General features: G+C 49.2%; 3 protein-coding genes across 7 annotated transcripts in view; all 3 read right to left on the reverse strand.

The window, feature by feature from the left end:
* LOC147245793 (uncharacterized) overlaps positions 1-27,939 on the reverse strand; it is a 71,807-nt gene that overhangs the window by 20,681 nt on the left and 23,187 nt on the right. The window lies entirely within an intron of this gene.
* On the reverse strand, positions 199-6,018 carry LOC147245794 (uncharacterized). Of its 3 annotated transcripts, XM_086186174.1 has the most exons (6): positions 4,003-4,210; positions 3,772-3,912; positions 3,581-3,661; positions 3,361-3,491; positions 3,024-3,273; positions 208-2,845 (listed from the first exon to the last, which is right to left on the reverse strand). In XM_086186174.1, the coding sequence occupies exons 1-6, from the start codon at positions 4,084-4,086 to the stop codon at positions 1,766-1,768; spliced, it is 1,767 nt and encodes a 588-aa protein (XP_086042300.1). In that variant the 5' UTR covers positions 4,087-4,210; the 3' UTR covers positions 208-1,765. The 3 variants fall into 3 exon arrangements, with proteins under 3 accessions (XP_086042299.1, XP_086042298.1, XP_086042300.1); XM_086186173.1 differs by having other exon boundaries at positions 199-2,845; positions 3,772-6,018; XM_086186172.1 differs by having other exon boundaries at positions 205-2,845; positions 3,361-3,661; positions 4,003-6,018.
* LOC147245795 (uncharacterized) lies at positions 4,297-7,746 on the reverse strand. Its single transcript, XM_086186190.1, has 2 exons — positions 6,006-7,746; positions 4,297-4,426 (listed from the first exon to the last, which is right to left on the reverse strand). Exon 1 carries the CDS (start codon positions 6,542-6,544, stop codon positions 6,008-6,010), a length of 537 nt encoding a protein of 178 aa, XP_086042316.1. The 5' UTR covers positions 6,545-7,746; the 3' UTR covers positions 4,297-4,426; positions 6,006-6,007.

A 27,939-nucleotide genomic window follows, 5' to 3' on the forward strand; every position in this document is an offset into this window, starting at 1 on the left:
CCCACCAGCCGCAGCACGCAAGAACTTAGAAAACGAGGACTCTCCACGATACCAAATCACTAGAGGCTAAATAATGAAAAGTAGAATAAACAAGTCTCACTGATGCTAAAACAAAAAGAGTCAAATAAATGACAATCGGTGCAAAGAATTGTTCATGAATGACAGAAGGTTCCATTTTTCCTTTAAATTCTTGCTTCATGTCCTCTTCCACCAGGAGGACACTAGGAAGCACTCGGGGACATGTGGCGAGGGGAGCGTGTGGTCCGAAGAGCCGCGGCGGTCAAGAAGGGCCGGGTCTTCAGGGGCGACGTGCTGCTGCTGGACACCGGAGACCAGGTCGAGGACAGGGACCCTGAGGCTGGATTGAGCCAGCTCAGTTCTCCTGGTTGGGGGAGCTCCATGAAAGAATCTGCTTCATCTTCTCAGACATCAGCTGTTGCTCCTCACTTCCTTCGGTCACGCGCACCTTCACCTCTCCAGCACCACCACCATGCTTTTAGAGCTTCCCTCAGACTCAGGGACCAGCGGGGGTTGGTTGGGGGCAGGAGGGTCTGGACCCATTCGGATAGTCACAGAGAATCAGCACCTGGATGGAAGTCTTTTTAATGGGTGAACTCACACTTGTGACTGTGAAACTGAGCCAAAAGAACGACGAGGTTGATAATAAATGGTTCCTTTGTCTTTGTCAATTTGACGCCGAACCCGGAAACGCCGTTGCGCTGCGCTTCCTTTTCCGTAAACAGCACCACTACCTCCCTCTGCTGGAAAACAATGGTAACTGCACACGCGCAAAAGACTGCAAATAAGTTTACCCTTCACTCAAGTCATTTTTTTGTGGGGTACAAAATACAAAACATAAAATTCAATATTTTTGATGTATCTTTGTATGAAATGCTTCTTTTATGTGGGTTCCAAACAAATCCTGAGCTGTTTGAATACGTGGGGTTCTAGAATTCCATGTTTTTATTAAGAGTTAAAAGACAGTAAAGCTAAAAGCAAAAGAAACCAGAGTTCCAGGTTTCAGTTCAGCTGTCAGGGACAGAGTAGCAGCGTTCACATGGAGCCACGACCAAGAGGGGCAACTGAGGCTGGACCAGCAGACGCTGGAATCTCTGTTCCTGAAGGAAACTGAGGAGAAAATCAGGAGGAAGCCCCCTCGGTTTGCTGGGCGCCACCTCGACGGCCTGCGCTTGAACGATGACGTCCGGCTAAACATGTCGTCGCTGGTCGGAGTGGGCAGGGGTCCAGAGACACCACAGAGTCCAACATGGTCTTGACAAATGTACTCACCAACTCAGTGTTTATTTAGTGAACTCAACTTGTGTCAGAACAACTTTGAGCAAAAGAACATTTAATGAATCAAGCATGAAAACAACATGAAATGATGAGTCAGCTGTGAGTCCTCTGAAGGTCTGCCAGGAGAGGAGGATCTGGATCCAGGTAGTAGACCCGCCCTGCCAGGCCCCAGCAGCATCAGCCCCTGACCAGCTTGTTCCACACGTCTGCTGAATTTCATGTTCATAAACAAGCAGCTAGTGGGAACAATTTGAAAGTATCTAGGGGGCGCAGTCGAGCTACTTTTACACACCCCTGAATTCCTTATATTTCAAGATCAGCCGGTGATTGAGCCCTCATCATTTATGCCATCCTTGCTGGGGAGCCTCCTCAGACCCTGGACCCTCAGAACTACTGCTTTATAATACAGGACTCATCAGAGAACCAGAACTCTTGATCCACCAGTACAGCCCCCACCCCGGCTGGGTCATCAGCGCCTGACAATAAGGGCCGCTACGGCCACAGGGATCAGGGTCAGCCCCAGACAGATCCCAGCTGTTTTCCAGAAGGACCTTTTCTTCACTTCTGGCACAACAGCGTCCTCCAGAGGTTCAGGGGCTGTTGGAACCGGTTCTGCCCCCTCTCTGGAGGTCCTCCCGTGGTCCAACGACTGCTGCATTCTCTCAAGGTCCAGGTTTTCCTCCCTGACTTCATCTTGCTGAAACCCCACCTCTGTGTGACGCTCCACCTGGTGGGTCTCTGCCACCTCAAGAGCAGTCTCTCTTCTCTTCCTGACCTCCTCACGGAGGCGGACCTCTTGCAGCTCCTTTTCCAGGAGAGCGTTTTTCCGCCTCTCCGCCTGGAGGTCAGCGGCCAGTTTCCCCACACAGGCCTCGAGTGTCACCTTCAGGTTCTCCGTCTCCCTCCGAAGAGAACGCTCTCTCTGAGCTGCGTCTTCTCGCATTGCCTCGATCTCTTTATTCATCTTGAGATGGAGGATTTGCATGTCTGTCTTCAAGGAGAGGGCCTGGAGCCTGTCCTCCCTGGTTCTGTCCGTGGTGGACCTCAGACCCAGCTTTTTACGGATCCATCGGAGGTTCTTAAGCTTCATCCTCCTGTCTCCGTTTCCCTCATCGTGCTCTCCAACCAGGTTCTCTAGCTGTAGATGCTCAGAGTCTTCATCACTCTCCTCATCGCTGGTGTCCTCGCTGTCTTCATCGCTGGTGTCCCCGCTGTCCTCATCCTCGGTGTCCTCACTGTCCTCATCCTCGTCTTCTTCACTGTCCTCATCCTCGTCTTCTTCACTGTCCTCATCCTCGTCTTCTTCACTGTCCTCATCCTCGTCTTCTTCACTGATCTCATCATCATCTTCATCACTTTCTTCGTCACTGGTCTCATCACTGTCACTCGTCTCATTGCTGTCCTCTGACTCAGGTCTCTCCTCATCTTCATCTTCGTCACCGTCCTCATCCAAGTGATGAACACCGCCAGCAACAAAAGGATGAGTCAGGATCAGAGGCCATGACAGCCTCTCCTCAGGGTCTCTGGTCAACAGACCTCTCAGGAAACTCTGTAAAGGAGACGTCACATGGTCACGGTGAGCAGGACGCTACACTTTTCTTTGTCTTAATAAGCAGCAGTAAGCATCTTTTGGCTGTTAATGTTAGCTTGTGTTTGAGCATGCTAACACAGTGGCTAGCTAGCTAGTTAGCAGCTGAGGACGCAGTATTAGGATGGAGCTGTTGTACCTTGCAGCTGGGGCTCATGTTGTTGGGCCACTCAACCGAGCTTTCCAGGATGAGCTGCATCATTTGGCGTCTGGACTTTGAGTAGAAGGGAAGCTCCCCAGTGTGGAGCTCAAACAGGGTGCAGCCCAGAGCCCAGAGATCAGCAGTGTGGTTGTAGGGCTCCCCCCTTATCCGCTCAGGGGACATGAAGGCTACGGTTCCCATCTGGTACGTCAGCTTGGACGTGGGCTTCCTCAAGGCCCTGGCAAACCTGAGACAGAACGGCATCAAATATAAACACACTTGTAGATGATGACGCTCACAGCCACCTTTTCCTTCAACGTCTAAATCTTCTTACCCAAAGTCGCACAGTTTGACCACGCCGTCGTCCCCCAGCACAGCGTTGGCCGTCTTCACGTCCCGATGAATAATGTGACGTGAGTGCAAGTAGTGGAATGCTGAGAGCAGCTGGCAGGCAAAATTCTGGACCTTGGAAGAGGGAGAGAAGTGCAAATGTTGATGGGGTGAAGTCTCAGTGAGTGTCATGTCCGGCGTGACTGTGTGTAATGAAGGAGTACCTGGTGCTCTGGGAAGGTCCCACCATTGTGAAGGGCCTGGAGCAGGTTGGAGCCTCCAGCGTACTCCATCACAAAAACAAGCTGTTGACACAGTGGAGAGATTTGGTCACACAATGAGACGATGGTGCAGCGGATCAAGGATCCACCTGAGAGCAGGAGGCATTCAGAGGGAAGATTCATCGCTGTCTTACATATTTTTCCATTTGGAAGCTGCTCAGCAGCGCTACAATGTTGGGATGGCGGATTTTGCTCATAACGGCCATTTCCCTCTTGAGGAGTCGGATCTCCTGATATGAGCGACCATCTTTTTCGATGAACTTCAGAGCCACGATCTGAGGGACACATGAGAGCAGATGCTGACACATGGAAACTAAGTCAATGACAACAGTCCGTCTAATCCCGTCCCAGCTCAAGCTACTCACTCTGCCAGTTTCCGTTTCCTTGGCCCTGAAAACTTGGCCGAATGCGCCCTGTCCCAACTTCACCAGTTCCTGATAGGGAACCATTCTGAGTTGTTGGTCGACTGGTAGACTGGTTTGTGTTTGCAGAGAGTAGGAAACGTGTTCCTTTACACTCCGGTGTCCTTGAATCTGTCATCCTAGGATCACTGGCTGCTGTCAGCGATGGTGTCTCTGATGTTGTCATCTTGACTGGACGCTGTGATCTGCGTCTGTCATCTCCACTGACATCAGAACTCTGGCCCTACGCCAGCGTGCGCCCTCCCTCCACGTTCTCCTTCACGTGGATCGAGAAGGGAGTGAGTGTGAGAACATGTAGTCCTCCGTGTTCAGGCCCTCAGAAACATTTCCTCCAGAAACTGCAAGGTGACAGTGAAGCTGCAAAGAGCTGAAAAAAGTGAAAGGTGGAGGAAAAAAGAATGAATCCTTGAACGGGTAGAACAGACAGGAGAGGGCGGAGTGGAACCTGACAGCCAATGAGGCTCTGAGATCAGATCTGAGAACTCCCCTGATTCTGATTTCATGAGTCAATAACAGCAGGACACAAGTGACCTATAAGGCTCATGGAGTTCCTGCAGCTGAGGGGGTTCGACCTGATGATGGTGGTGATGATGGTGGTGATGATGGTGATGATGACGATGCACTCCACCAGCCTTCGTCATCATCATCATCACCTGGTACGCTGTGGCCTCCCACAAAGACAAGGGGAGGGTAGAGGGGGGTCGGCTCCACTCTACCCTCCTGATTCCATTCCTAGATTCTGATGTTCTGGAAATGAACAACTAAATCTTTGTACTTGTACACTGTAAACTCTTTGTAATCTTCTGCAGTCTTGGGGCTTTCTTGTTCGGCGAATGTTTAAGGGCTTCTTGAAGTTCCTCCATTGAAATCGGTGACTCCAGAGCCGTTATTTGGTCTTGATTTAATTTTGGCAAGTCACTTGTGCTCAGAAAGGTTTCAATGCCAGATTTGGAGGGGTTCATCTCAGGTGAGTAAAGTTTTTATACAATTCCCTAAAAATGTCATTGATTTCTTCTGGGTCACAGGTTGTTTCCCCATTGGAGTCCTTAATGGAGGACATTGTTGCTCTTTCTTTGTTCTGTTTTAGTTGGTTTGCTAAAAATCTGCTGGATTTATTGTTCTGTTCAAAGTTCTCCAAGCGTCGTCTCTGCAGCTGAAATTGTGTTTTGATGTCGAGTAAATCGTTTGGTTTTAATTCCCTCAATTCTCTCAGTAGGTGTTCCTCTTGGGAGGCAGCATAAGATGTCTCCAAGGCTTGAATTTTTTCATCCAATTCTGTTTCGAGAGCTTTCTCCTGTTTTTCCTGATGTGAAGAGGAAGATATTATTTTGCCTCACATGACTGCTTTTGCCGCCTGCCCCAGCACCCAAGCTGAGACATCAGGCTGGTCATTTATCTCACAGAATATCGTCCATTCCTCCTGCGTGCGGGACTGGGAGCTGAACACACGATTACCTGTTTTAGGTAGATGGGTTTCCTGTAACAGGACAATGTCTGCTTGTGTCGGTGTGTTAAGATTTTTAGCCGTTCTTCACGTGAGCCGATTCCACGTACATTCCAAGTGACAAACCCTAGTTTGTTAGTGTCTAAACTGATCTACTGAGTGTAAGTTGTAATCAGTCGGTGAGTGAGCAAGAGAACCTGTACCTGTGTCTTTGTGCGCGTGTGTGGTGGCGCCAGAGAGGATGAGAGTGCATGTGTGTGGCAAATGTAACAATATTATATCCCTGCACTACAAACCATGTAAACATCACATTTCAAAATGACATGGAACACAGAACAACGACAGGAAGGACAAAGGGGGGACATGAACACTCACATAAATACACACTCGAGAGTGAACTCGGCATGTAGCAGTCGACCACGTGCGTTTTTATGTTTTTAGGTTCAACACAGTGTTGAAAGAGACAGAAGAAAAAACTACGAATGAGAGAAACTGGTGTTACCTTCATCCATGACCTTCACCATGCTCACACCATCCTCGGCTGAATCCGGTGAGTTCCGGTGGAGAGAGGAGACGCGCTTTAGCAGAGCCAAGGGGTGATCTCCGGATCACGGAACAGCTGGCCGTTAACGTACAGTTTGTCCACGCGATGACAGCGCGGGATCCTCCGTCGATGAACGTCTTCCTGACAGGGAACAGGCGTTTGCGGCGCTCCAGCATCTCCTTAGGGAAGTGATCGTTCACGCTGAAGTCCGTTCCTCTCAGCTCCCTGCCCCGGCTCTTCACCAGCTCCTTCTGCTTGAAGTGCTCCAACTTCGCAACGATGGGTCTGGGCCGCCGGTTCTCTGGCCTCTTCCCTCCAAGGCGATGCACCCGGTGGAAGGTGATGTTCTTCACGGTCTCCATCGGAAGTTTCAGTTGTTTGTGGAGGAAGTCTTTGAGGGACAGCTCGGGGTCTTCCTCCGTCTGCTCAGGTATGCCGGAGAATACCAGGCTGTCCCGCATGCTCCTAGCTTGGATGTCGAGGATGGCCTCTTTCATCCGTTTGTTCTCATCTCCGTCGCCCCTCGGTGAGTGTTTTCATGGAGGCTTTAAGGGCTTGATTTTCAGCGGCCAGTGAAGCCACCTGTTGCTGGCTGAATTCCAGCGACTCTCGGAGAGCCTGGAACTCTCGGTGGAGGATTTCCACCAGAGAGAGTCTTGCGTCGAAACTTGTCAGTTTCTTGTCCATTGATTCCAGGATGTCCCCGAAGTCCTTATCGGGTGATGAGGGTGCGCTGGACTGTCGGCTTCTTTTAGGAAGTGGAGTCGCCGCGTTGTCGGTCTTCCCCATGACGACTTGGTGGGAGCACTCGTCGACGTACCCCTGCAAACTTTCCAGGGTCTCTTCTTCCAGATTTATCGATGAGGCTTGTTTGTGGATGAGAGAGTTGAAAATCTCTGACCGTAGTTTGAGTTTTTGATGAATCAAACTGTGTAAATTGGCGTGAAGGAGTTGGCTTGTTTTAGAATCTTCAGATATGTGCCGCCATGTTGAAGTACGCACCAGTGTGACGTTCACTCTGACCTGCTCAGTTCCTCCACAGTTGGACCCGTTGTTCTGTCTCACAGGTTTTTCTCTCTCTGACCTCCTTTTTGGTCTTTGTCCCCACATCTTCTCAAGCTGTAGGAGTTTCTCTTCCTTGTCTGTCTCCTCTCTCTGCGGATCTGTCCTCTCCCATGTCCTCTCTGGCTCTGGGAATCTGTCCTCTCCCATGTCCTCTCTGGCTCTGGGAATCTGTCCTCTCCCAGGTCTCCTCTGTCTCCAACAAGGATGTATGTTCATGAACTAGTTGCCCACTTCTGACGTCTTTTTAAGCTGGGAATGAGGACATCCACTGAGCTGGGTCACTGCCACGGCAGCTCTCCTCTAAATGAGCTTGGCTCTTTGGTTCAATGCTAGAAAAAGGTTCAATGGCCAGGAGCCCAAGAGGCCCGAGGGACTTGTTTAACTCCACTTGAGTTGTACAAATTACATTGTAATTGTTAGATTTTGTGTAACAAAAGTCAATGTCCAAACCTCTTTAAATGCAAAAAGAAGAAATTCTGAAACAAATCTGCAGGGGCGAGGATCACCAAGACAAAATCTGTAAAAACATGAATCTGATACAGTTGCTAAAACCAGATGCTTGGCTGGAATGGGGACGGGGAGAGAGAGAAACACTGCTAAACTCGTGGGAGCCCTCCTGTGCAGCGTGGTGGAAGAAACTGGCATGAATATAAGACAGGGTTCCTATACAGGCCATAATTGGTGATGATAAATAGAGAAAACCCTTCAGGAGCAGGTTCATCCAGAGCTGGGCGTATCTTTCAAGATCTGGTTCACAACAGTCACAAAGTAGAACTTGGTAGCACAGAGGAGATTCCTAAAACGGATGTGTAGGACACAGAGATCAAACCAAATAGAACATACAGAGATAAAGAAGTTGGAAGTTGGACCAAGATGCATTGAAGGAGGAATGAAGAACTCAAAAGCTCCCAAAAAATAAAGGATCAAGAAAGTTAAACTGACAAAGATTTGTACAGATATTTGCAGTTGAAGCATCACGTGAGGGCCTGACCGATAAGGATATGTTTGGGGCCGATTTCTATATTAGAGAATAAAACATTCCAATAACCAATACATTATAACCAATATATTGACCGATTATTTGTTTATTTTTTTACGTTTCATATAAAAGGGACAAAATACCTGCTTTTGTTGTCTTAAATATCATTCCAAACACTTGTTACCAAGTTTCACCTTGAAGGGCAACCCACTATCATCTCAGTAAACATTTACAAGTCTCTCTGACAGTGTCAGCATTTACAAAGTAACAGATTTATTGAAGCAGAACTCGTGGCAGGGCTGTTATTGCTGTGCATTACATTGCTCAGTGTATAATCAAGATGTCGGTCAGTGTGTCTCTGTAGGTGAGAGGCAGGCGGATGAACAGCGTCGTATGGATTCGCATGCCCTCTCAACGGTGTTCATTTTCTTTCCTCCATGAAGTTCTAACTTCGGTCAGTGTAGGAGACACACAGGCTAAGAAGGAGGGGCGTGGTGTGCTTGAGTGTGTGTGTGTTGCATAGGGGTTGGTTCACGGGGGAGTAGGCGTGTGTGCGTGCAGAGGTGCATGTGCGTAAAGGTGGGCACTCGCCGGGAACACAGAGGAGAGAGAGTCAGGGTCGGGTAGTCGCCGTAGTTTTTGTTGATCGCGACCCACTCATTCATTCATCACCCTTTTCCTGATTAATCACTGGTTTCATTTTTTCATGAATCCATCCTTGATGCGCTGTGATAGCTCTGGGCTGGTTGTTTTATAATAAATGCACCAAAACGCCTTTGGATCTCAGCGTTTCTGTCAGCTTGGCCTCTGGGAGCGCGTCATGAATCCACTAAGATGAGGACCCAACCTCCCATTCTCAGCGGCTAAAAGGATCGTGCAGGAAGCCGCAATAGTCAGAAACGCTTTTTCCTCCTCAGAAGTTAAAAACACACAGTCCGCGCTGCTGAAAATAAAAGCAGCCACAACCTTTGTTTTTTGTTTTGTTTTTTTGATGAAGCGTCATGCTAATTTGCTCTGGTCTTATCTCGTCTGGTAGCATGCAGCTGCCTGAGTGAGCGGAATATTACCTTGAAATACTGGAACGTTACTGTTACATCCTTCAGGACGCCGTGACTCACTCGCTGAAATAGTTTAGCAAGGTAGCTAACATTTAAACTAGGTTATCCTAACTTTCTTTAGCTTGCTAACATATCATGTCACGCTGGACTGATAATCTCAGTGAAACGTGACAGACGCAACAAGGGACGTCATTGGAAACTTTTTTGTATTCCACAAACTAATTATTATAAACTCACCACTGAGGCAAGCTGCTTGATTTCAGTCTGGTATGCGATGCTGTCTTTCCAGCACCGTACACTCCTTCACGCTCACACTGTGGGGTTGCTGTGGAGCGTGACATGTCAGAGTCGGAGCGCCCTCTACTGGATACACAAGGACATCATTTCTAGACCTGACATTAGAAGCTAACGAGCAACTGAGAGCCAACCTGGCTGGCTAGCTAAATAGCCGTCAGAAAAATGAGCGCTGCACTTTGCTATTTTCATATTGTCAAACAAAAAAATGAAGTTCCAGTTCGAAACATTACCTCATCACTACAACAATGTCACAAATGAACTGAAAGACGATGCTTTCTCAAGGCACAAATGTAGAAATGAGCAATAAACATAGGAGCTGGGCAACACATGAACTCTGTGAGAAATGTTAGCTGTTCCCATGACTACCAGGTCGCTCGTGACAATGAAAGCAGTGCTAAACCAAACTCAGCCACTAGAGGGCGAAAATAGCATCAAAATAAAGTGCTTCCTCTGCCTCTTTTAGTGTTAATGGTACGTGTAATAAGTGTAGTTTGTTTGTAGTCCTGGAGGCGAGGCTTAGTAAGTTAGAGACTCGGCTCCGCACCATGGAAGCTAGCGTCCTAGTCCTTTACCTTCAGGAGCTTCTCAGTCCACCTTAGCGGGTGCGGAGCCACCTAGCCTAGCCACCGCTAGCAGCCGGGAACTAGCCAGTCCCGCTGGGTGACATCACGAGGGAAACCTAGACGCAGTAAGCCCGTGTTTGCCCACCAACCCCTTCATGTTTCCAACCGCTTTTCCCCGCTCAGCGACACACCCGCTGAGAGTAAAACTCTACATGTCGGCTCGGTAGCTCGCAGCCCCGCTGTGAAGCCGATATCAGTCATTGGCAGTTCTGTTCTCCGCAACGTGAAGGTGGAGACTCCAGCGAGCATAAAGTGCATCCCAGGGGCCAGAGCGGGCGACGTTGAGGCAAATCTAAAGCTACTGGCAAAACGTAAGGTTAAATACAGTAAGATTGTAATACATGTCGGCGCTAATGAAACCCGGCTTCGCCAGTCGGAATTAATTAAAGTTAACATGGCTTCGGTGTGCAGCTACGCAAAAACAATGTCGAACTCCGTAGTTTTCTCTGGCCCGCTGCCCAATTTAGCGAGTGACGACATGTTTAGCCGCATGCGTTCATTCCATCGCCGGATGTCCAGGTGGTGCTTAGATAACAACGTGGCTTACATAGACAGTTGGAGCTCCTTCTGGGGAAAGCCTGGTCTGATTCGGAGAGATGGCGTCCATCCTACTTTGGATGGTGCATCTCTCTTATCTAGGAACAGAGGCCAATTTATTAGCCATACTAATCCCTGACAAGCACCCAGAGTTCAGACCAGCAGGCAGAGCTGCAGTTTAACACGCCCCTCTGCTGGTTCCTTGGTGTTGTCACCCACCCAGCCTATAGAAACTGTGTCTGCCCCGAGGCTGTTGTAGGGCAGTGTTGCAGTGTACAGCGCCCTCTGGCGACACAGATGTTTACTTACCTCCTTCAGGTAACATGCTTCAGTTCTGTCATGTGCGCAGCCTATGAATACACGTCAATGAGACACAGCTCGACTCTGTCTGTTATTCACCCACTTACACTTGCAACATTGTGTCAGAAGCTGCACTGGAACCCAGAGTGAGTGTGACTTTGACCGTCGCTGGTACAGCGTACGTTTATTTGTTTTGATAGGCTCAGTTATAAGTTTAAGCTAGCCCGCTAGCATTAGCGTCGCGCAGAGAGATGGCTTCCAGCATCCCGCCGCCAGAGCCCATGAGGATGACCGGGGATCTTCACAGCAACTGGATTAACTTCCGCTTGGAGTTTGAGGATTACTTACTTGCCATCGGGATCGACAAGGCAGAGAAACCGATGCAGGCAGCAACGCTCAGGAGGCTGATGGGGAAGGACTGCCATCACGTTTACAAGCACAACCTGGGACTCACAGCGGACGAGCAGAAAGATGCGGAAGAGACACTCAACAAACTGGGACAATACTTCACACCCACCAGAAATGTAATTTTTGAGAGGTATGTTTTTGGCAACCTCAAACAAGAGGAAGGCGAACCAGTAGATGCTTTTGTCACAAGACTGAGGGAGAGAGCTGCCACATGAGAATATGGAGCTATAAGAGACGAGCTCATTAGGGACCGGCTTGTGCTTGGAATAACGGATGAGGACGCTAGACGACGCATGCTAAGAGAGAAGGACCTCAAGCTGGAGGGGGCTATTGATATTGCGCGAGCAGTGGAGGTGCTGGACAATAAGCTCAAATCCATGTCACTCAGCAGCTCCCTGCCTGGGGAGAGCATCAATCTGACATATGGACAGCGAACAGGACGGAAACCTACCAGCAGGCCATTCGGGTCTACCAACACATCTGCACAGCAACAAAGTGACTGCAAGTACTGTGGCACACTGCACAGACGAGGGCGAGACCTGTGCCCCGCGTTTGGAAAGTCATGTCGCCTGTGTGGGACCGCTAATCACTTTGCTAAGGTATGCATGAAAAAAGGCCAGCTGGCCCGTCAGTTGAACGCGGTTGATGACCCACTGCTAGTGGACCCGGGGGACAGCGACCGCGATGAGAAAGACGTTTACACAGCTGAAAGCGTGGGGGCTGTGAACACTGAAAGGAAAAAGTGGTTTGTAAACCTACCACTGCACGGAGGGGTTCAGCGGTGCCAGCTTGACTCTGGAGCCACTTGCAATGTAATGAGCATTAAAGACAAAATTAGACTGGCACCAAATGCACCTCTTCAGAAAAGTCTCACCAGACTGCGCCTCTACAACAGTGAATGGATGAGTTCAATGGGCGTGTACAGCACACAGTGTGTACTCAGAGGCAGAGCACACAAACTAGACTTTAAGATTGTGCACACCAGCCAGAAGCCCTTGCTTTCAGGGGAAACATGCGAAAGACTTGGCCTGATACGTTTCACCATCCCCGATGAGCTGAACAAGGTGGAACACTGCAAGACAGGTGTGCTAACCAAAGACAGTCTCACTAAAACTTATAGTGATGTGTTCACCAACCCAGTTGAGTCGTCGGCTGGCGATGTTCACTTTGAACTGGATAGCACAGTTGCACCTGTCCAGTGCGCCCCAAGGAATGTTCCTGTGGCCCTCAAGGCGGCTGTTAAGGCGCAGCTGGACCAATATGAAAAGGATGGACACTTAACCACAGTCTCTCAGCCTACAGACTGGATTAGCAATTTGGTCATAGTGAAGAAACCGGACAAGTTAAGGCTTTGCATCGACCCTAAGCCCCTTAACCGCGCCCTGAAAAGGTCCCATTACCTTATGCCTACTCTGGATGATCTGCTATATAAACTGCCAAAGGCACGTATCTTCACCCTGGTGGATGCACGTGACGCATTCCTGCAGTGCCGCCTGGATGAGGAGAGCAGCCTGATGACGACATTCTGGACGCCATGGGGAAGAAAGAGATGGCTGAAGCTCCCTTTTGGCGTGTCAGTTGCACCTGAGCTGTATCAGAGAGAACAACATGAGCTGCTGGCTGGCTTGAAAGGTATCGAGCCCATCGCCGATGACATCCTCATAGTCGGCTGTGGGGACGAGGAGGAGGAGGCTGTTCGTGACCATGATGCGAACCTTGTGGCTTTGATGGACAGATGCAGAGAAGTGAAGCTGAGGCTGAGCATAAAAAAGCTACAGTTTCGTGAGGGAGGTCCGCTTCCATGGCCACGTGCTGTCAGCTGACAGCCACAAGGCTGACCCTGAGAAGGTCAGGGCAGTCCTGGACGTGCCAAACCCCACGGATGCAAAAGGTGTTCAGCGGTGTGTCGGCTTTGTCAACTACTTGTCAAGATTCATGCCCCACCTGTCGGAAGTGTGTGAACCGCTGAGGAGGTTGCTGGACAAAGAGGTGCCATGGCACTGGTTGCCCAAACATGATGCTGCTATGAAGGAAATCAAGGCGCTGGTCACGGCAGTACCAGTTCTGCGCTACTATGATGTCAGTAGGCCAGTCACCATACAGAGCGACTCCAGCCAGACGGGGTTGGGCTGCTGTCTGCTACAAGCCAGTTGCATTCGCATCCCGCGCGCTGAACCAGACAGAGCAGAACTACGCGCAGATTGAGAAGGAGTGCGTGAGCATCGTATTCGCTTGTCAACGCTTCTACTACTACTTATACGGGAGGGGTGATGTGACTGCAGAGACCGACCACCGCCCACTCGTGTCAATCTTCACCAAGCCCCTTCTCAGTGCACCGAAGCGCCTTCAGAGCATGCTCCTTACACTACAGAACTACTGCCTCACGGTGGTGTACAAGCCGGGCCCTGAAATGTATATAAGTGACACACTCAGCAGGGCCACCACCCCGCCGCAAAGAACGGACTCTCAGTTCAGACGTGACATGGTCTGCAGCATGCAGCAGGAGCAGGATGACGCAAAAACCATTCGGCAAGCAGACTATCTAAATGTCACCAGCCAGCTCCTCGCACAGATCAGACGACACACAGAAGAGGATGCGTGTCTTCAAATACTCATGTCGGTGGTGCTGGGAGGATGGCCAAGACACAAAGAGGAGAGCCCCAGGGCCATCAGAGAATACTGGGCCATCAGGGATGAGATCAGCGCACAGGACGGTGTGCTTTTTAGAAGCCAGCGCGTCATCATTCCAAAAGCTATGCGTCCTGAGATGCTGAGACGGATCCACTACAACCACGTGGGGGGTGAGGCATGCTACCGACAGGCCTGCGACACTCTCTACGGGCCTAATATGCAAGGGCAAATTAAAGACTATGTGCAGCAGCGCTCGGTGTGCAACGAGTATGCACATCAGCAACAGAAAGAGACTATGATGTCACACAAGCTCCCCACACGTCCCTGGCAGCTGGTGAGCATTGACCTGTTCAGCTATGCAAGGCAGGACTTCCTGCTCATGGTGGATCACTATTCTGACTTCTGGGAGATTGATCTGCTCCCAGACCTGACAGCGGAAACGACGATCCGGCTATGCAAGGCGCAGTTCGCGCGATACGGCATTCCTGACCGGGTCATTTCCGACTGTGGGGGTCAGTTTGACTGCCGAGAGTTTCGGTTGTTTGCGAGGGAGTGGGGCTTCGAACATGTTATGTCCTCCCCAAGGCACCCGAAGGCAAATGGCAAAGCGGAGTCTGCAGTGAAGATTGTGAAGGGCCTATGCAGAAAAGCAGACCGGGGTGACGAGGACCCCTGGAAAGCTTTTCTTCACTGGAGGAACACGCCCACTGAGGGCATGCGCTGCAGTCCAGCACAGCGGCTGATGGCGCGGAGGCTGAGAACTCTTCTCCCTGTGGCCGACCAGCTGCTGCAGCCCCAGGTCGTCACAGGGGTCACCGACAAGCTGAGAACGGAGCATCAGGCCGCAAAGCTGGTGTATGACAGATCTGCGAGGGATCTCCCGGAACCGGACATAGGCCAGCCCATCAGGATGAAACCCCTTCCAGGTGACAGGACGGGCCGATGGAGGAGAGGTGTATTCAGATTCAGATTCAGATGACTTTATTTATCCCCGAGGAGCAATTAAAGTACGGTACAACTGAGCAACATGACATTAAAAAACAATAGAAAAAAAACAGGGACATGACAGTGGAAATAAATAAATAGAATAAAAATAAGATTAAAGATAAAATACAATAAATATACTACATACAGTATGTACACAATATAAAATGAAGAGTAAGGTGACTGGAGTGAGTGAATAAAGTGCAGACAATGTAAACAGGATAAACAGTGTAACAGTGAAGACAGGATATTGAGTAGTCCGGGGAGAGTATGTAGGTGTGTGTGTGTAGGGTGTTGGTGTGGGGAAGGTGTTAGCACTGGAGTTAAAGAAAAGAATGGCTTTGGGGACAAAGGTGGCTTTCCTCCTCTCAGTTCTGCAGGCCACACAGCGGCGGCGTCACCTAGAGGGGAGCCATTCAAATGCAGAGTGGAGTATGTGTGAGGGGTCTTTGGTGATCTTGGCTGCCTGTCTCAGGGCCTGTTGGCTGTAAACGTGTGAAAGAGTTCTGACAGGCAGGCCGATGATTTTGGAGCACACTGATGCAGTGCGCTGCAGTCTGTTCCGGTTCTGGAGGCTGAGGGAGTGGAACCAGCAGGTTATGGAGGATGTGATGATGCTTTCCACAAAGGCGTAGTAGAAAGTCATCATTATGGGCGCGCTGACTCCAAAGGAATTGAGTTTCCTGAGGAGGAACAGTCGTTGGTGACACCTCCTGAGAATCTCCTCTGTGTTGGCAGAAAAGTTCAGGAGGTTGTCAAAGACTGTGCCCAGGTATTTGTACTCCTCGACCACCTCCACTGGCTTCCCGTGGATGGTGGTGATGACAGCAGAAGCCAGATCCCTCTGCTTGCTGGAGAAGGTCACCACCATCTCTTTGGTCTTGCTGACGTTCAGTTCTAGTTTGGAGCTGTCACACCACTCTACAAACTCCTGAAGAGCGGGTCCATGATGTTGTGCTGGGCCTAACAGCAGTGACAGGAGAACTGTGTCGTCAGCATATTTCACCAGGTGGCAGTTGGGCTGTGTGGATCGGCAGTCATCTGTGTAGAGGATGCCTACAGCAGGTGGGGCCACGATCCTATCTCGTCGATGTGGAGGGCACCGCCTATCGCCGCAACAGGGTTGATCTCCGACCAGCAGAGATTGCACCTCCACAGCCGTCAGTCCACACTGAACAGCCACCTAAGCGGCCTGGGGACATAGGTGCAGCTGTGGGGGGCCAGGCAGGTGGGGCTGGCACAGCAGAAGTCGTCAGCAGCCCTGTGATGTCCTCAAGGTTGTCAGCCTTGGGGTCGCCGCCGTGTTCCCCACAGGCTGTGGCCACACCGTGCCGTGAGTTACAGGCCCAGGCCTTCTCCCGGAGTGGGAGGCATATTAAACCTCCAGACAGACTTGACCTCTAGGTCATATGTATGCACACAAACCAACACATGTACATTCAGGACAGTGGACGTTAAAAAAAAAAAAAAAAAAGAGCGAGAGAAAGTAAACTAGAAACTGAATACAGAAGTTGTGATGTTCACTTCAAATGTTCTGATGCAATTATTGTTTTATTATTCTGCAAAAGTTCTGGTTGCTATTGAATTTCTATCTCTTTCTGATAGACTGTTTCCAGTGCACTATTTTGATGTTGTTGTCCAGTGTAACATTCTGCTAAAGGAAGGGAGATGTTGTAGGGCAGTGTTGCAGTGTACAGCGCCCTCTGGCGACACAGATGTTTACTTACCTCCTTCAGGTAACATGCTTCAGTTCTGTCATGTGCGCAGCCTATGAATACACGTCAATGAGACACAGCTCGACTCTGTCTGTTATTCACCCACTTACACTTGCAACAGAGGCTGTATAAGCCTGCACCCAAATCTGGAGGAGTAACTTATAGCAACTTAGTTCAAATTAAAACCACTGCTCCAGCAAATCAACACAATACAACTATTAAATGTGGTTTACTAAATATTCGATCTCTCCCATCCAAGTCTCTCCTAGTGAACGATTTAATTACTAATTATCAGATTGGTGTATTAGCACTCACTGAAACCTGGGTGCAGCAAGATGAGTATGTTAGTTTAAATGAATCTTCCCCTCCTGGCTACATTAACTACCATGTACCTCGCACCACTGGCAGAGGAGGAGGAGCTGCAATCTATCAGTCAAATTTGGTGCTTAACCCTCGACCTAACAGTTCATTAACTCATTTGAGAGCCTGACTGTCAGCTTTTCCCTCCCAGACTGGAAAGCAGAGAAACCACTCTTTCTTGCTGGGGTGTACCGTCCTCCTGCACCTTATTCTGAGTTCTTTGAAGAACTCCCTGACTTTCTGTCTAACTTGGCATTGAACTCAGACAAAGTCATTCTAGTGGGTGACTTTAACATCCATGTGGACGTCAATGATGATTCTCTGGCCACTGCGTTTAAGTCACTTCTTGATTCTGTTTATGTTTATGTTATTCCAGCAGAGCTTGCTGCCACATCTTGTAGTGATATAATGGGCAGTTATGCTGATTCCACCCCCTCGCAGGTAGACTATCTTGTGGACAGCACTGCAGCAGCACTCCTTGGGACACTTGATGCCGTAGCTCCCCTGAAGAAGAAGGTTATCAACCAGAAAAGAATAGTTCCCTGGTACAGCCCAGAGCTGCGTGCCTTAAAACAGAAGACCAGACAACTGGAAAGGAAGACACATTCCAGCCAGCACGAGGAAGTCCGCCAAGCCTGGAAGGAGAGTTTATTAATATATAAAAAAGAACTCCGTAATGCCAGAAGCGCTTACTACTCGTCCCTGATAGAAAAGAATAAGAACAACCCCAGGTTCCTCTTCAGCACTGTGGGCAGGCTCACCAAGAACCATCGTGCTGTTGAGCCATGCATCCCCCCAACTCTCAGCAGTAACGACTTCCTGTCTTTCTTTACTGAAAAGATTGTGAATATTAGAACAAAGATTGCCAGTAATGGAGGACAGACTACAGTCCCCATAGAAGCACCTCCCAGACTTGGTGCTCACTTGGACAGCTTCTCCCCCATCGACCTGTCAGAATTAACTTCTGCAGTCACTTCCTCCAAGTCAGCCACTTGTCTGCTGGATCCCATCCCAACAAGCCTCCTTAAGGATGCCTTCCCTCTAGTCAACACGTCCATATTAAATCAAATTAATCTTTTCTTAGTCACAGGTTATGAGCCACAGGCCTTTAAGGTGGCTGTCATCAACCCTTTACTTCAAAAACCTTCTCTTGACCCAGATGTGTTAGCCAACTATCCAACCTCCCCTGCATCTCCAAGATCCTTGAGAAGGTTGTCCTGGAGCAGCTACATGAACATCTGCACAGCAACGAGCTCTTTGAAGCCTTCCAGTCTGGATTCAGGGAACACCATAGCACTGAAACAGCGCTGGTCAGAGTCTCGAATGATCTTCTTCTAGCTCCAGACAGAGGTCTTGTCTCTGTGCTTGTCCTTTTGGACCTCAGTGCTGCGTTTGACACCATCGACCACAGCATCCTGCTACAGAGACTAGACCATGAAACTGGGATTAAAGGAACTGCCCTAAAATGGTTTAAGTCCTACTTATCTGACAGGTTTCAGTTTGTTAATGTTAACAATGACTATTCAGAGTACAGTAGAGTCACATATGGTGGACCACAGGGTTCAGTTTTAGGACCGATGCTCTTCACTCTTTACATGCTCCCATTAGGTGACATAATCCGGAAGCACTCGATCAACTTCCACTGTTATGAGGACGACACACAACTCTACTGGTCGATGGAGCCAGACGACACAAGCCAGCTTACTCATCTGCAAGACTGCCTAAAAGACATTAAATGCTGGATGTCTTCTAACTTCTTACTGCTAAATTCAGATCAAACTGAGGTCATCGTGTTTGGACCTAAACACCTCAGGGACACCTCTCTAATCAGATCTCTACTCTAGATGGCATCACCTTGACCCCGAGTACAACTGCAAGGAACCTTGGAGTCATTTTTGACCAGGACCTTTCCTTCAGCTCCCACATAAATCATGTGACCAGGACCGCCTTCTTCCATCTGCGAAGTATCACTAAGATTAGGAATATCCTTTCCCAGAGTGATGCTGACAAACTGGTGCATGCATTTATCACTTCTAGGCTGGACCACTGCAACTCTCTCCTGTCAGGATGTCCTAAATTCTCTCTAAAGAGTCTCCAGCTGGTCCAGAACGCTGCAGCGAGGGTTTTGACGGGAGTTAAGAAGAGAGAACACATTTCTCTACTTTAGCTTCTCTCCTTCCTGTAGGATCTAGAATCCACTTCAAAATCCTTCTGCTGACTTATAAGGCTCTCAATGATAAAGCCCCATCCTCTCTGAAAGAACTCATTAGTCCCTGCTGTCCACCAGAGCACTCCACTCCCAGAATGCAGGTCTTTTAGTGACTCCCAGTATCTCTAAAACAGACTGGGAGGTAGAGCCTTTAGTTACTGGGTTCCTCTACTGTGGAACCAGCATCTCTCCATGGGTCAGAGAGGCAGACACTTTAACTACGTTTAAGTCCAGGCTTAAGACCTTCCTCTATGACAGAGCCTTCAGTTAGGACTGGTTCAGGTAGCTCTGAACCATTGATAGCTATGCTGCTACAGGCTGAGACTGCTGGGGGACACATCAGGTTACATGGAGCCCTTCCCTCCTCTCCTCTCTTCTCTCCCCCTCTCTCCTCCTCTCCTCCCTGCACATTTTTGGAACTGTCATTACCATTACTTGTTACAACCGCCGCCTGAATCGCCCCCCCCCCCCCCTTATTCCCCACTTTTACACCGGCCTGCGCTTTTGCACCGGCAGGCTTAGACTGCTGGGGGACACATCAGGTTACATGGAGCCCTTCCCTCCTCTCCTCTCCTCTCCCCCTCTCTCCTCCTCTCCTCTCCTCATTACCATTACTTGTTGCACTTTGTAGTTTGGCCTTGGTGTCTCTCAGTCTCTCTGTGTTTCCACAGATCCACCAGAGCCCCAATCGCCGCCTGCATCGCCCCCCCCCCCCTTATTCCCCACTGTTACACCGGCCTGCGCTCCCCTTCCATGAACCAGTCTACCATCCAGTCCCCCATCAAGCTGGCTTGCTCTCCCTGCCTCCCCTTCCATGAACCAGTCTACCATCCAGTCCCCCATCAAGCTGGCTTGCTCTCCCTGCCTCCCCTTCCATGAACCAGTCTACCATCCAGTCCCCCATCAAGCTGGCTTGCTCTCCCTGCCTCCCCTTCCATGAACCAGTCTACCATCCAGTCCCTCATCAAGCTGGCTTGCTCTCCCTGCCTCCCCTTCCATGAACCAGTCTACCATCCAGTCCTCCATCAAGCTGGCTTGCTCTCCCTGCCTCCCCTCCCATGAACCAGTCTACCATTCAGTCCCCCATCAAGCTGGCTTGCTCTCCCTGCCTCCCCTTCCATGAACCAGTCTACCATCCAGTCCCTCATCAAGCTGGCTTGCTCTCCCTGCCTCCCCTTCCATGAACCAGTCTACCATCCAGTCCCCCATCAAGCTGGCTTGCTCTCCCTGCCTCCCCTTCCAGAAGCTTCCTTCTTCAACTGTTATTAACATTTCCATGTTTCCCACATTCTGCATTGTAAACTGTTTTCTTGTCTGTAACAACATCTACTGCACGTCTGTCCCTCCTGGTGAGGGATCCTCCTCTGTTGCTCACCCTGAGGTTTCTCAGATTTTTCCCTGTTCAAAGGGTTTTCTATGGAGTTTCTCCTCAGTCGATGTGAGGGTCTGAGGACAGAGGATGTTGTTATGATGCCATGAAGCCTGGAGACAAACTGGTGGTGAAAACGGCTCTACAAAGAAAATTACCTTGCCTTGCCTTCTCATATCTCGATCATGTAACATCACACACGTTAATAAGTCGCATGAGCAAAGACTCATTCCTAAAATACTGATTTTTAACCACATCAACCTCCCCTCTTACAGCTCCTACGTTCTTAATCTCTCACCCTCCCCACCGTCTCCCCCGACCTCCCATTCATGTAAAGCCAAGTCAATCAGCAAGACACCACAGGGAATCGAACCCCGTCCCAGTAAACCAGGAGTACCGTTACCAGTGTCTTTTACTTTTTGATGGAACATGAAAGGAAAAGCAAAACCTGCATTCCACCAGCATGTGAGTGCCAGGATCTCATCTTCTGGCATCATTATCCTACACTTGGGTCACCAAAGGTGACTGGAGCTCTCCTCACACAGGCCCAGTGGCAGCAGCAGACCTCATGTGCTTTACAAACGCCAGTGTTTATGGCGCATTAACAAGAAAACAACTCCAGTTGACCATCGCAACTGGTTTTCTATGAAAAATTAGAACAATGTTGTAAAAATTGAGAGTTCCTTTTATTTGTCCCAAAATAATTGCAAATAGCTTTCGTCAAAATCGTGCAGCCCCAGTTTAGGGACGTCACTATTTTCCAGATCATACACGACCTCCACAATGATTCCCCAGAGTTAAGGTAATACCACAGGTATTACTGCAAATACCAGCAGTACTGCTGTTGACACTGCCAGTGGTGGTCCTGTGGAGTAGAGCTGGATTCTGCAAAAACTGCAGGTCTGATTATTGGAGCCAATTGATCTTCTACCTCTAAATGCTGTTGGAATGCAGGAAACGAAACCTCTTATAAACCCCCACCCTACTGTGTCCCCACCGTTCCTACTTCCTCCCTCACCCCCTACTGTCTTGTCCCCCATCCCTCTTACTGTCCCTCACCTAGAGCCTGACTGTCTCTCACCCCTCCCACCTCCTGTCTCACTCCTCCACCACTTCACTTACGTGGGAGGACAGTTTTAAAGCGTTTCACTCTAACTGCCTTATTTCTGTTGGAGGCTTGGGCGATGGACTGGAGGCGTTTGTCTTTACGAAACGCCCAATAAATAGTCAGCCTCCATTCCCTCTCCTCCCTTGCAGTGAAAGCCCTGTCTGTCACTTTCAGTCTCTTCTCCCTGCGACCCTCCCAGATATTTTTCTGCCTCCATTCCCTCTCCTCCCTCTGTCTCCTTCTCTCTTCTTCCTGCAGCCTCTCCTTCCTCTTTGTTTCCTCTTGGTTGAGGATCACCTGTCTCAGTCTTGCCTGTTTTATTAAGGCACTTTTCCCCATGTCACCCCTCTGTCTAACCGATTCCTCCCTCATCTTCCTCCCTTCGTCTACGTCTTGGTCTAACCTCTCCCTCTCTAACCAGGCATCCCTCCTTTTTCTGTACCTTTCCTTTTCTCCTAGCCTCTGGTCTTCCTCCTCTGCCTTTCTTACCTTTTCTTCTTGTTCCCTCTCCAGCCTCTCAGTCTCCAACAGCTTAGCTCTGTCCCTTCTGGATCTTTCCAGCTTCCTCTGCCTCTCCTCCTCCTCCTCCACTATTCTCCACCACTCCTTCCCCATCGTCTCTACTTACTATCCTGTCAAATTCAAACAACTTCACATGAATCAAAATACATGATGTGACTCCACCGACACATTAAAACAGACAAACAGCTAATGAATCCACAACCAGGAGTCAATATTAACTGTCACATCAGCAACAATGAATTCACAATCCCTAACAAGTCAGCTGAACTCTCTCCTGTCCGTCTCTCTTCTCTGACCTTACGTTTGCTGCCTCCTTCTGCTGCTCAGTCCTCCTCTACTTGTCAACTCTGGAAAGATGATAATAGAATCCAACATCAAATTGACTCAGCAGTTTATAGTTTTTACCATTGCATTTATATTGAAATTCTCCATTTTATGATCCCTGTCATTTAGAGAAAGCTCTACTCAAACATGTGGTGTGTAAAACTTGGTGTGAATATTAAATGAGGCTCAGTAGAAACTATGCTATTTTCTGGTTTTTGGTGAGTACAAGAAGCTTAAATTCACACTGTACCATCATTTATCAGCTCTGATAATAGACGGAGCCTTTAATACAGTGCCAGACCCAGGAACAGATCCATTAGAATGACAAATACCAACCTGGAGCTGCACCAGCCTGATAAAACAGTACATGGATGAACTTGACCTCATTCACAAGTGAAATGAGACCAGCAAGTCAGTCCTCTTAATGTTGGAAAAAGACATTTTGGACAAAATAATGCCTTTGTCTGCATCACCAAGCAAAAAAAGCCTTTTTCAAACTAAAGTCACAATACTTATGCTAAGCTAATTAGCTTAGCCTAATAATTTACACAGTTTACAGTGACGAACTGTAAAACTAACAGATTCCTGTAGATTTCTGTCAATTATCAATCTCACTTCATTGTGGACTGCAGTCCGGGGCAGGAAGGCGAACTGAGCCCAGCCTCGCACGGTGGACCATGAGTGGATAAGAAGCGGGTGAATCGGGTCTTACCGCGCTGAAGCTCCCCGAGGGTCGCTGAAGGCCGCCAAAACTCCAAAAAAGCTGGGAGAAGCTCGTTCAAAGATGTCCCTGCAAGTTTTAGTGGCTCCTCAGAAAGTACGAGACTCTCCGAGCAGCTGGAGGTGAAATAACCGTTGATGATCTGCTTCCGTCTCCATATATCAGCTATATCGTGATGGGCGGGGCTACGTGATGACGTCTGCTGAAGCGCCTGGTTGCTAGGTGTCACTGTTGTTTTTCAATTCTCATCCTCTCAGGACTGACTGCGCGCGCGCGCACATACAAGACATTCAAAAATAAATGTCAGCGTGTATCAATAAATTAATAAACAGTGTCTGATTAAAAAGGATAATTTTATCACTCTTATATAAGAAATATATTGAGTTAGCATGCGTTGTTGCAATGAGTGTTTCTATGGATGGAAAATTGCGTGTGTGCGTCAGTGTGCGTGTGTGTGTGTGTGTGCGTCAGTGTGTGTGTGCGTGCATGCGCGATATGACCTCTTAAATTATATCTCAGTATTTCAGGTACATTTTGATCACAATTGTCTTGACAAGATTTAAAAACAAATTGTCTTGGGGGCGGCACGGAGGTGCAGTGGTCAGCACTGTCCCCTCACAGAAAGAAGGTTTCAGGTTCCAGCCCCGGCTGCAGCTCGGGGTCTGTCTGAGTGAGTCTCCATGTTCTCCCTGCACCTGCGTGGGTTCTCTACGGTACTCCAGCTTCCTGCCACAGTCCAAAGATCTTCATCAAGAGGAGACAAGGTTCATCCAGACAAGAGGATTAGAAGTAGAAAATGGATGGATGGATGGATGGATGGATAGATGGATGGATGGATAGATAGATGGATGGATGGTTGGATAGATGGATGGATGAATGGATGGTGCTGGTGGATGGAAGCTTTCCCTCTTTGATCAATAACCACCCCAAAACTCATCAGTGCCCTTGTCCAGCTCTTTTCCCATGTTGGCATTCCGGAGGAAATCCTGACTGATCAAGGAACCAACTTTACTTCCCACCTGATGACACAGCTACATAAGGAGTTGGACATAACTCCTATCAGAACCTCTCCTTACCATCCAAAGACAGATGGCCTCGTGGAGAGGAAACCCAGAAGTAGTGGTATGACCAGGAAGCACGTCAACGTGAGTTCAAACCAGGTCAAAAGGTCTTGCTGCTTCTGCCCTCATCAACCAGTAAGCTACTGGCGAAGTGGCAGGGACCTTTTGTGGTTACGAGGAAAATGGGGCCTACAACATATGAGATTCTTCATCCAGAGAAGGGGAAACAGAAGCAAACGTACCATGTGAACCTCTTGAAAGCCTGGGAGGAGAGAGGTAGCCCTCCTTCCATCACTTCACTGCTGGCCCGTCAGGTGGTTGGGGAGGATGACTCTGAAGGTGTAGTGGAAGCCTGGAAGCAGTCTGCCAAGGTGGATCTCTCTCACCTGGATGGTAAGAAGCCAGTTGAACTGCAAGCCATATTTGACACTTATCCCCAGTTGTTTACCCAGAAACCAGGCCGTACAGATGTGTTGCAGCATGGCATCCGACTCAAACCGGGGCAGGTTCCAGTACGACAGGCGTGCTACAGAGTACCTGAACGGTTGGTGGAGGCGTTGAAGGAAGAGATTCGTTTAATGTTGGAGCTGGGGGTCATTGAGCCATCTGGAAGTGAGTGGAGTAGCCCTATTGTCATTGTGCCGAAGAAGGATGGGTCCCTTCGCATTTGCATTGACTTTCGAAAATAGAATGCCATCTCATTCTTCGATGCCTACCCGATGCCCCGGATAGAGGACCTGCTGGAGAGGATCGGGCGAGCAAACTACATCACCACTTTGGACCTCTGCAAGGGGTATTGGCAGGTCCCCCTTGAGAGCCAGTCCCGGCCCCTCACTGCATTCAGGACCCCCCTCGGCCTCTTTCAGTTCACGGTAATGCCCTTTGGCCTACATGGGGCTCCAGCCACCTTCCAGAGGCTTATGGACCGAGGACTGCAGTGCCACCTATCTGAATGATGTGGTGGTTTTCAGCCTGACCTGGGAGGAACGTCTGGAGCACCTCCGCCGAGTCCTGGGTGCCATCAATGCGGCAGGCCTGACACTCAATCTGCAGAAATGTGAGTGGGCCAAACAGGAAACGCGTTACCTGGGGTATCAGTTGGGAAGAGCTGGAGTCCGGCCGCAGGTGGACAAAGTTGAGGCGATTCTGAACAGCCCCAGGCCCCGTACCAAGTCTCAGGTGCGGTCATTCCTTGGCCTAGTTGGTTGGTACCGACGATTCATCCCTCACTTCTCCACCCTGGCAGCCCCATTGACCAATCTCACCTGCAAGTCAGCCCGTAACCCTGTGGAATGGAGTGGGGAGTGTGAAAGTGCTTTCCAGGGCCTGAAGGGGAGATTGTGCTCTTCCCCGGTGCTGCAGAGCCCTGACTTCACGAGCCGCTTCCTGGTGCAGGTGGATGCCTCCAGCTTGGGATTAGGTGCGGTGCTGGCACAGGGTGAGCCATGTGAAGAACACCCAGTGCTGTACCTCAGCAGGAAACTTCTGCCCCGTGAAACCCGATACTCCACAATCGAGAAGGAGTGTCTAGTGATTAAGTGGGCGTTGGACAGCCTCAGATACTACCTTCTCGGGAGGGAGTTTGACCTCCAGACAGACCACAGAGCTCTGACTTGGATCCAGTCAATGAAAGACCGGAATGCCAGGGTGACAAGGTGGTACCTGGAGCTTCAACCCTTCAAGTTCTGTGTGCGACATGAAGCAGGTAAGGAGAATGTGACAGCAGACTTCCTATCAAGATTGCCAAACGTCGCCGCTGCAGGAGAGGAGGGTGGTAATGTGACGACTGCCATGTGCTGCTGTCTCCTCAGTGACGGGCCCTCAGTTACAAACCAGGTCACTTTCCATATTCCCCTCTGCCATTGTGGTGAGTGCACGCACCACAATACAATCACAATCGACCATTTCCACCTTCCCTTACAGTCCTAGAGTCAAGAAAACACACCACTACTGTTGAGGCAAAGTCAGGTTATTTATTCACTCACAATCCCTGAATTGTTTGCTGAGATTAACTGCTGTCTCTGTCCTCCACAGTCACTGGGTCTGAACCAGAGCTGCTCAAAGGGGCGGGGTTATATAGGCAACAGGAAGTAGCCGTCTGCACTTCCTCTGCACACGTGTGCAAATGGTGGGGCATACCATGTGAGAGGCCAAGTAATTAGGCAATTAGTTGTTTTTTGTTATGATTTTGGAGTTTATTTCTTTTGTGCGACGGGTAGTGTTTTGTATGAGTTTGTTCTTGTTCATAAGGTCTTTTGTAGATGGCCTTTTATGTGTCGTTCCCCCTTTATTATGTACTTTTGTTATCTGCCAGGTCATTATGGTTTGGTCCAGAGGGAGGGACTTGGCGCTTAAAAGCCACTGGCCACAAAGGCTCAGGTAGTCAGTCTGGGGTAGCTGCAGGCCTGAGAAGGCATATGCCCAGCTATATTTCTTATATCTAGTTTTTTTCCCCTGCTTCTTTATTTTTGGCTATCCTAGTTTTTTCACACTTTTTGGTAAAATAAAACACCTCAATCTGCTTTAGTGACTCCAGCCATTTTTTTTCTGCATTGAAGAACCCACAATTCTTGTAACAGATGGATGGATGGATGGATGGATAGATGGATGGTTGGATGGCTGGATGCATGGATGGATGGATGGATGGTTGGATAGATGGATGGATGCATGGATGGATAGATGGGTGGGTGGGTGGATGGATGGATGGATGGATGCATGGATGGATGGACTGTCTTGGTGGTGAGTGCAGGCAGCAGCATTTCTTCGTGCCAACAACATTCAGTAATTAACAGTTTCCATCCTCCTCTGACGAGCCGCTGCCATACTGACAGCTGCCTGATTCATGTGCTTCTCCAGGACTGCAGGAGGCCATCAATTTGATGTCCATCAGTAGAATTTTACCATTGAATCCTTCCATGAAGTCCTTGCTGCTCAGGGAAACAGGAACACTGGGCTCAGCAGAGCTGCAGCTCTCTGTCAGTCTGGCCACTGTGCTGAAGAGGAACCTGGGCTTGTTCTGATTGTCCTCTCTTCATGCTGAGTCGTAGGCTGCTCCAGGTTTACGTGGGGCTTTCCTGTCATTTTTGAAGCTCTCTTGCCAGATCACGTCACTCTTCCAGTTTTGAGGCCAGCCATATCCTCTCCAGCTTTGTGTTGTTTGTTTCAGCTGTTGAATTGCAGAATTGTTCCATGGTGCTTGTTTCCATTGTTTTGTTCAGAAAACCTGGCAAGAGGAAGTTTAAATTTGAAAACGTAGCCAAAGGAACGAGTCAACTTTTTCAAACATGTCACCTTCACACACTCTAATTCTGGTGCCTCCACATCTGGGCCTAACACTCGCCCTGAACTTCAGATTTGAACACTTAAACAGCACTCGGGTCTTTGTACGTACACAAGAGTGACTAAGCTAACAAAGAAGTCTTTTGCTGGCCACTTGAACTCGTCCTACCTGATACAGACCAAGGCTGAGAACAGTGGAGGGCAGTTTCCACTGTCACTCATCCATTTACAGCTCAGACTGACACTCAACACAGAGAAGAAGTTTATAGTTCTATGTTCCAATGTTCCATTGTTATTCAAAGGGCACCAAACTTCTGCTTAGAAAGCTTTTGTTTTTGTCCT

This window comes from Aulostomus chinensis, chromosome 18 (genome assembly GCF_037954235.1).
Source record: "Aulostomus chinensis isolate RoL2024-O1b breed Wild chromosome 18, RoL_Achi_v1.0, whole genome shotgun sequence".
NCBI lineage: Eukaryota > Metazoa > Chordata > Actinopteri > Syngnathiformes > Aulostomidae > Aulostomus > Aulostomus chinensis.

What these genes read in the sequence shown, in the direction of transcription:
- LOC147245794 (XM_086186172.1), bottom strand. Translation starts at nt 4,225, where the DNA reads ATGACAACATCAGAGACACCATCGCTGACAGCAGCCAGTGATCCTAGG. An exon ending in AGGAAACGGAAACTGGCAGA is followed by an intron (nt 3,913 to 4,002) that starts GTGAGTAGCTTG and finishes TGTGTCCCTCAG; the next exon opens with ATCGTGGCTCTGAAGTTCAT. An exon ending in GTCAAACTGTGCGACTTTGG is followed by an intron (nt 3,274 to 3,360) that starts GTAAGAAGATTT and finishes GTTCTGTCTCAG; the next exon opens with GTTTGCCAGGGCCTTGAGGA.
- LOC147245795 (XM_086186190.1), bottom strand. Translation starts at nt 6,544, where the DNA reads ATGAAAGAGGCCATCCTCGACATCCAAGCTAGGAGCATGCGGGACAGC.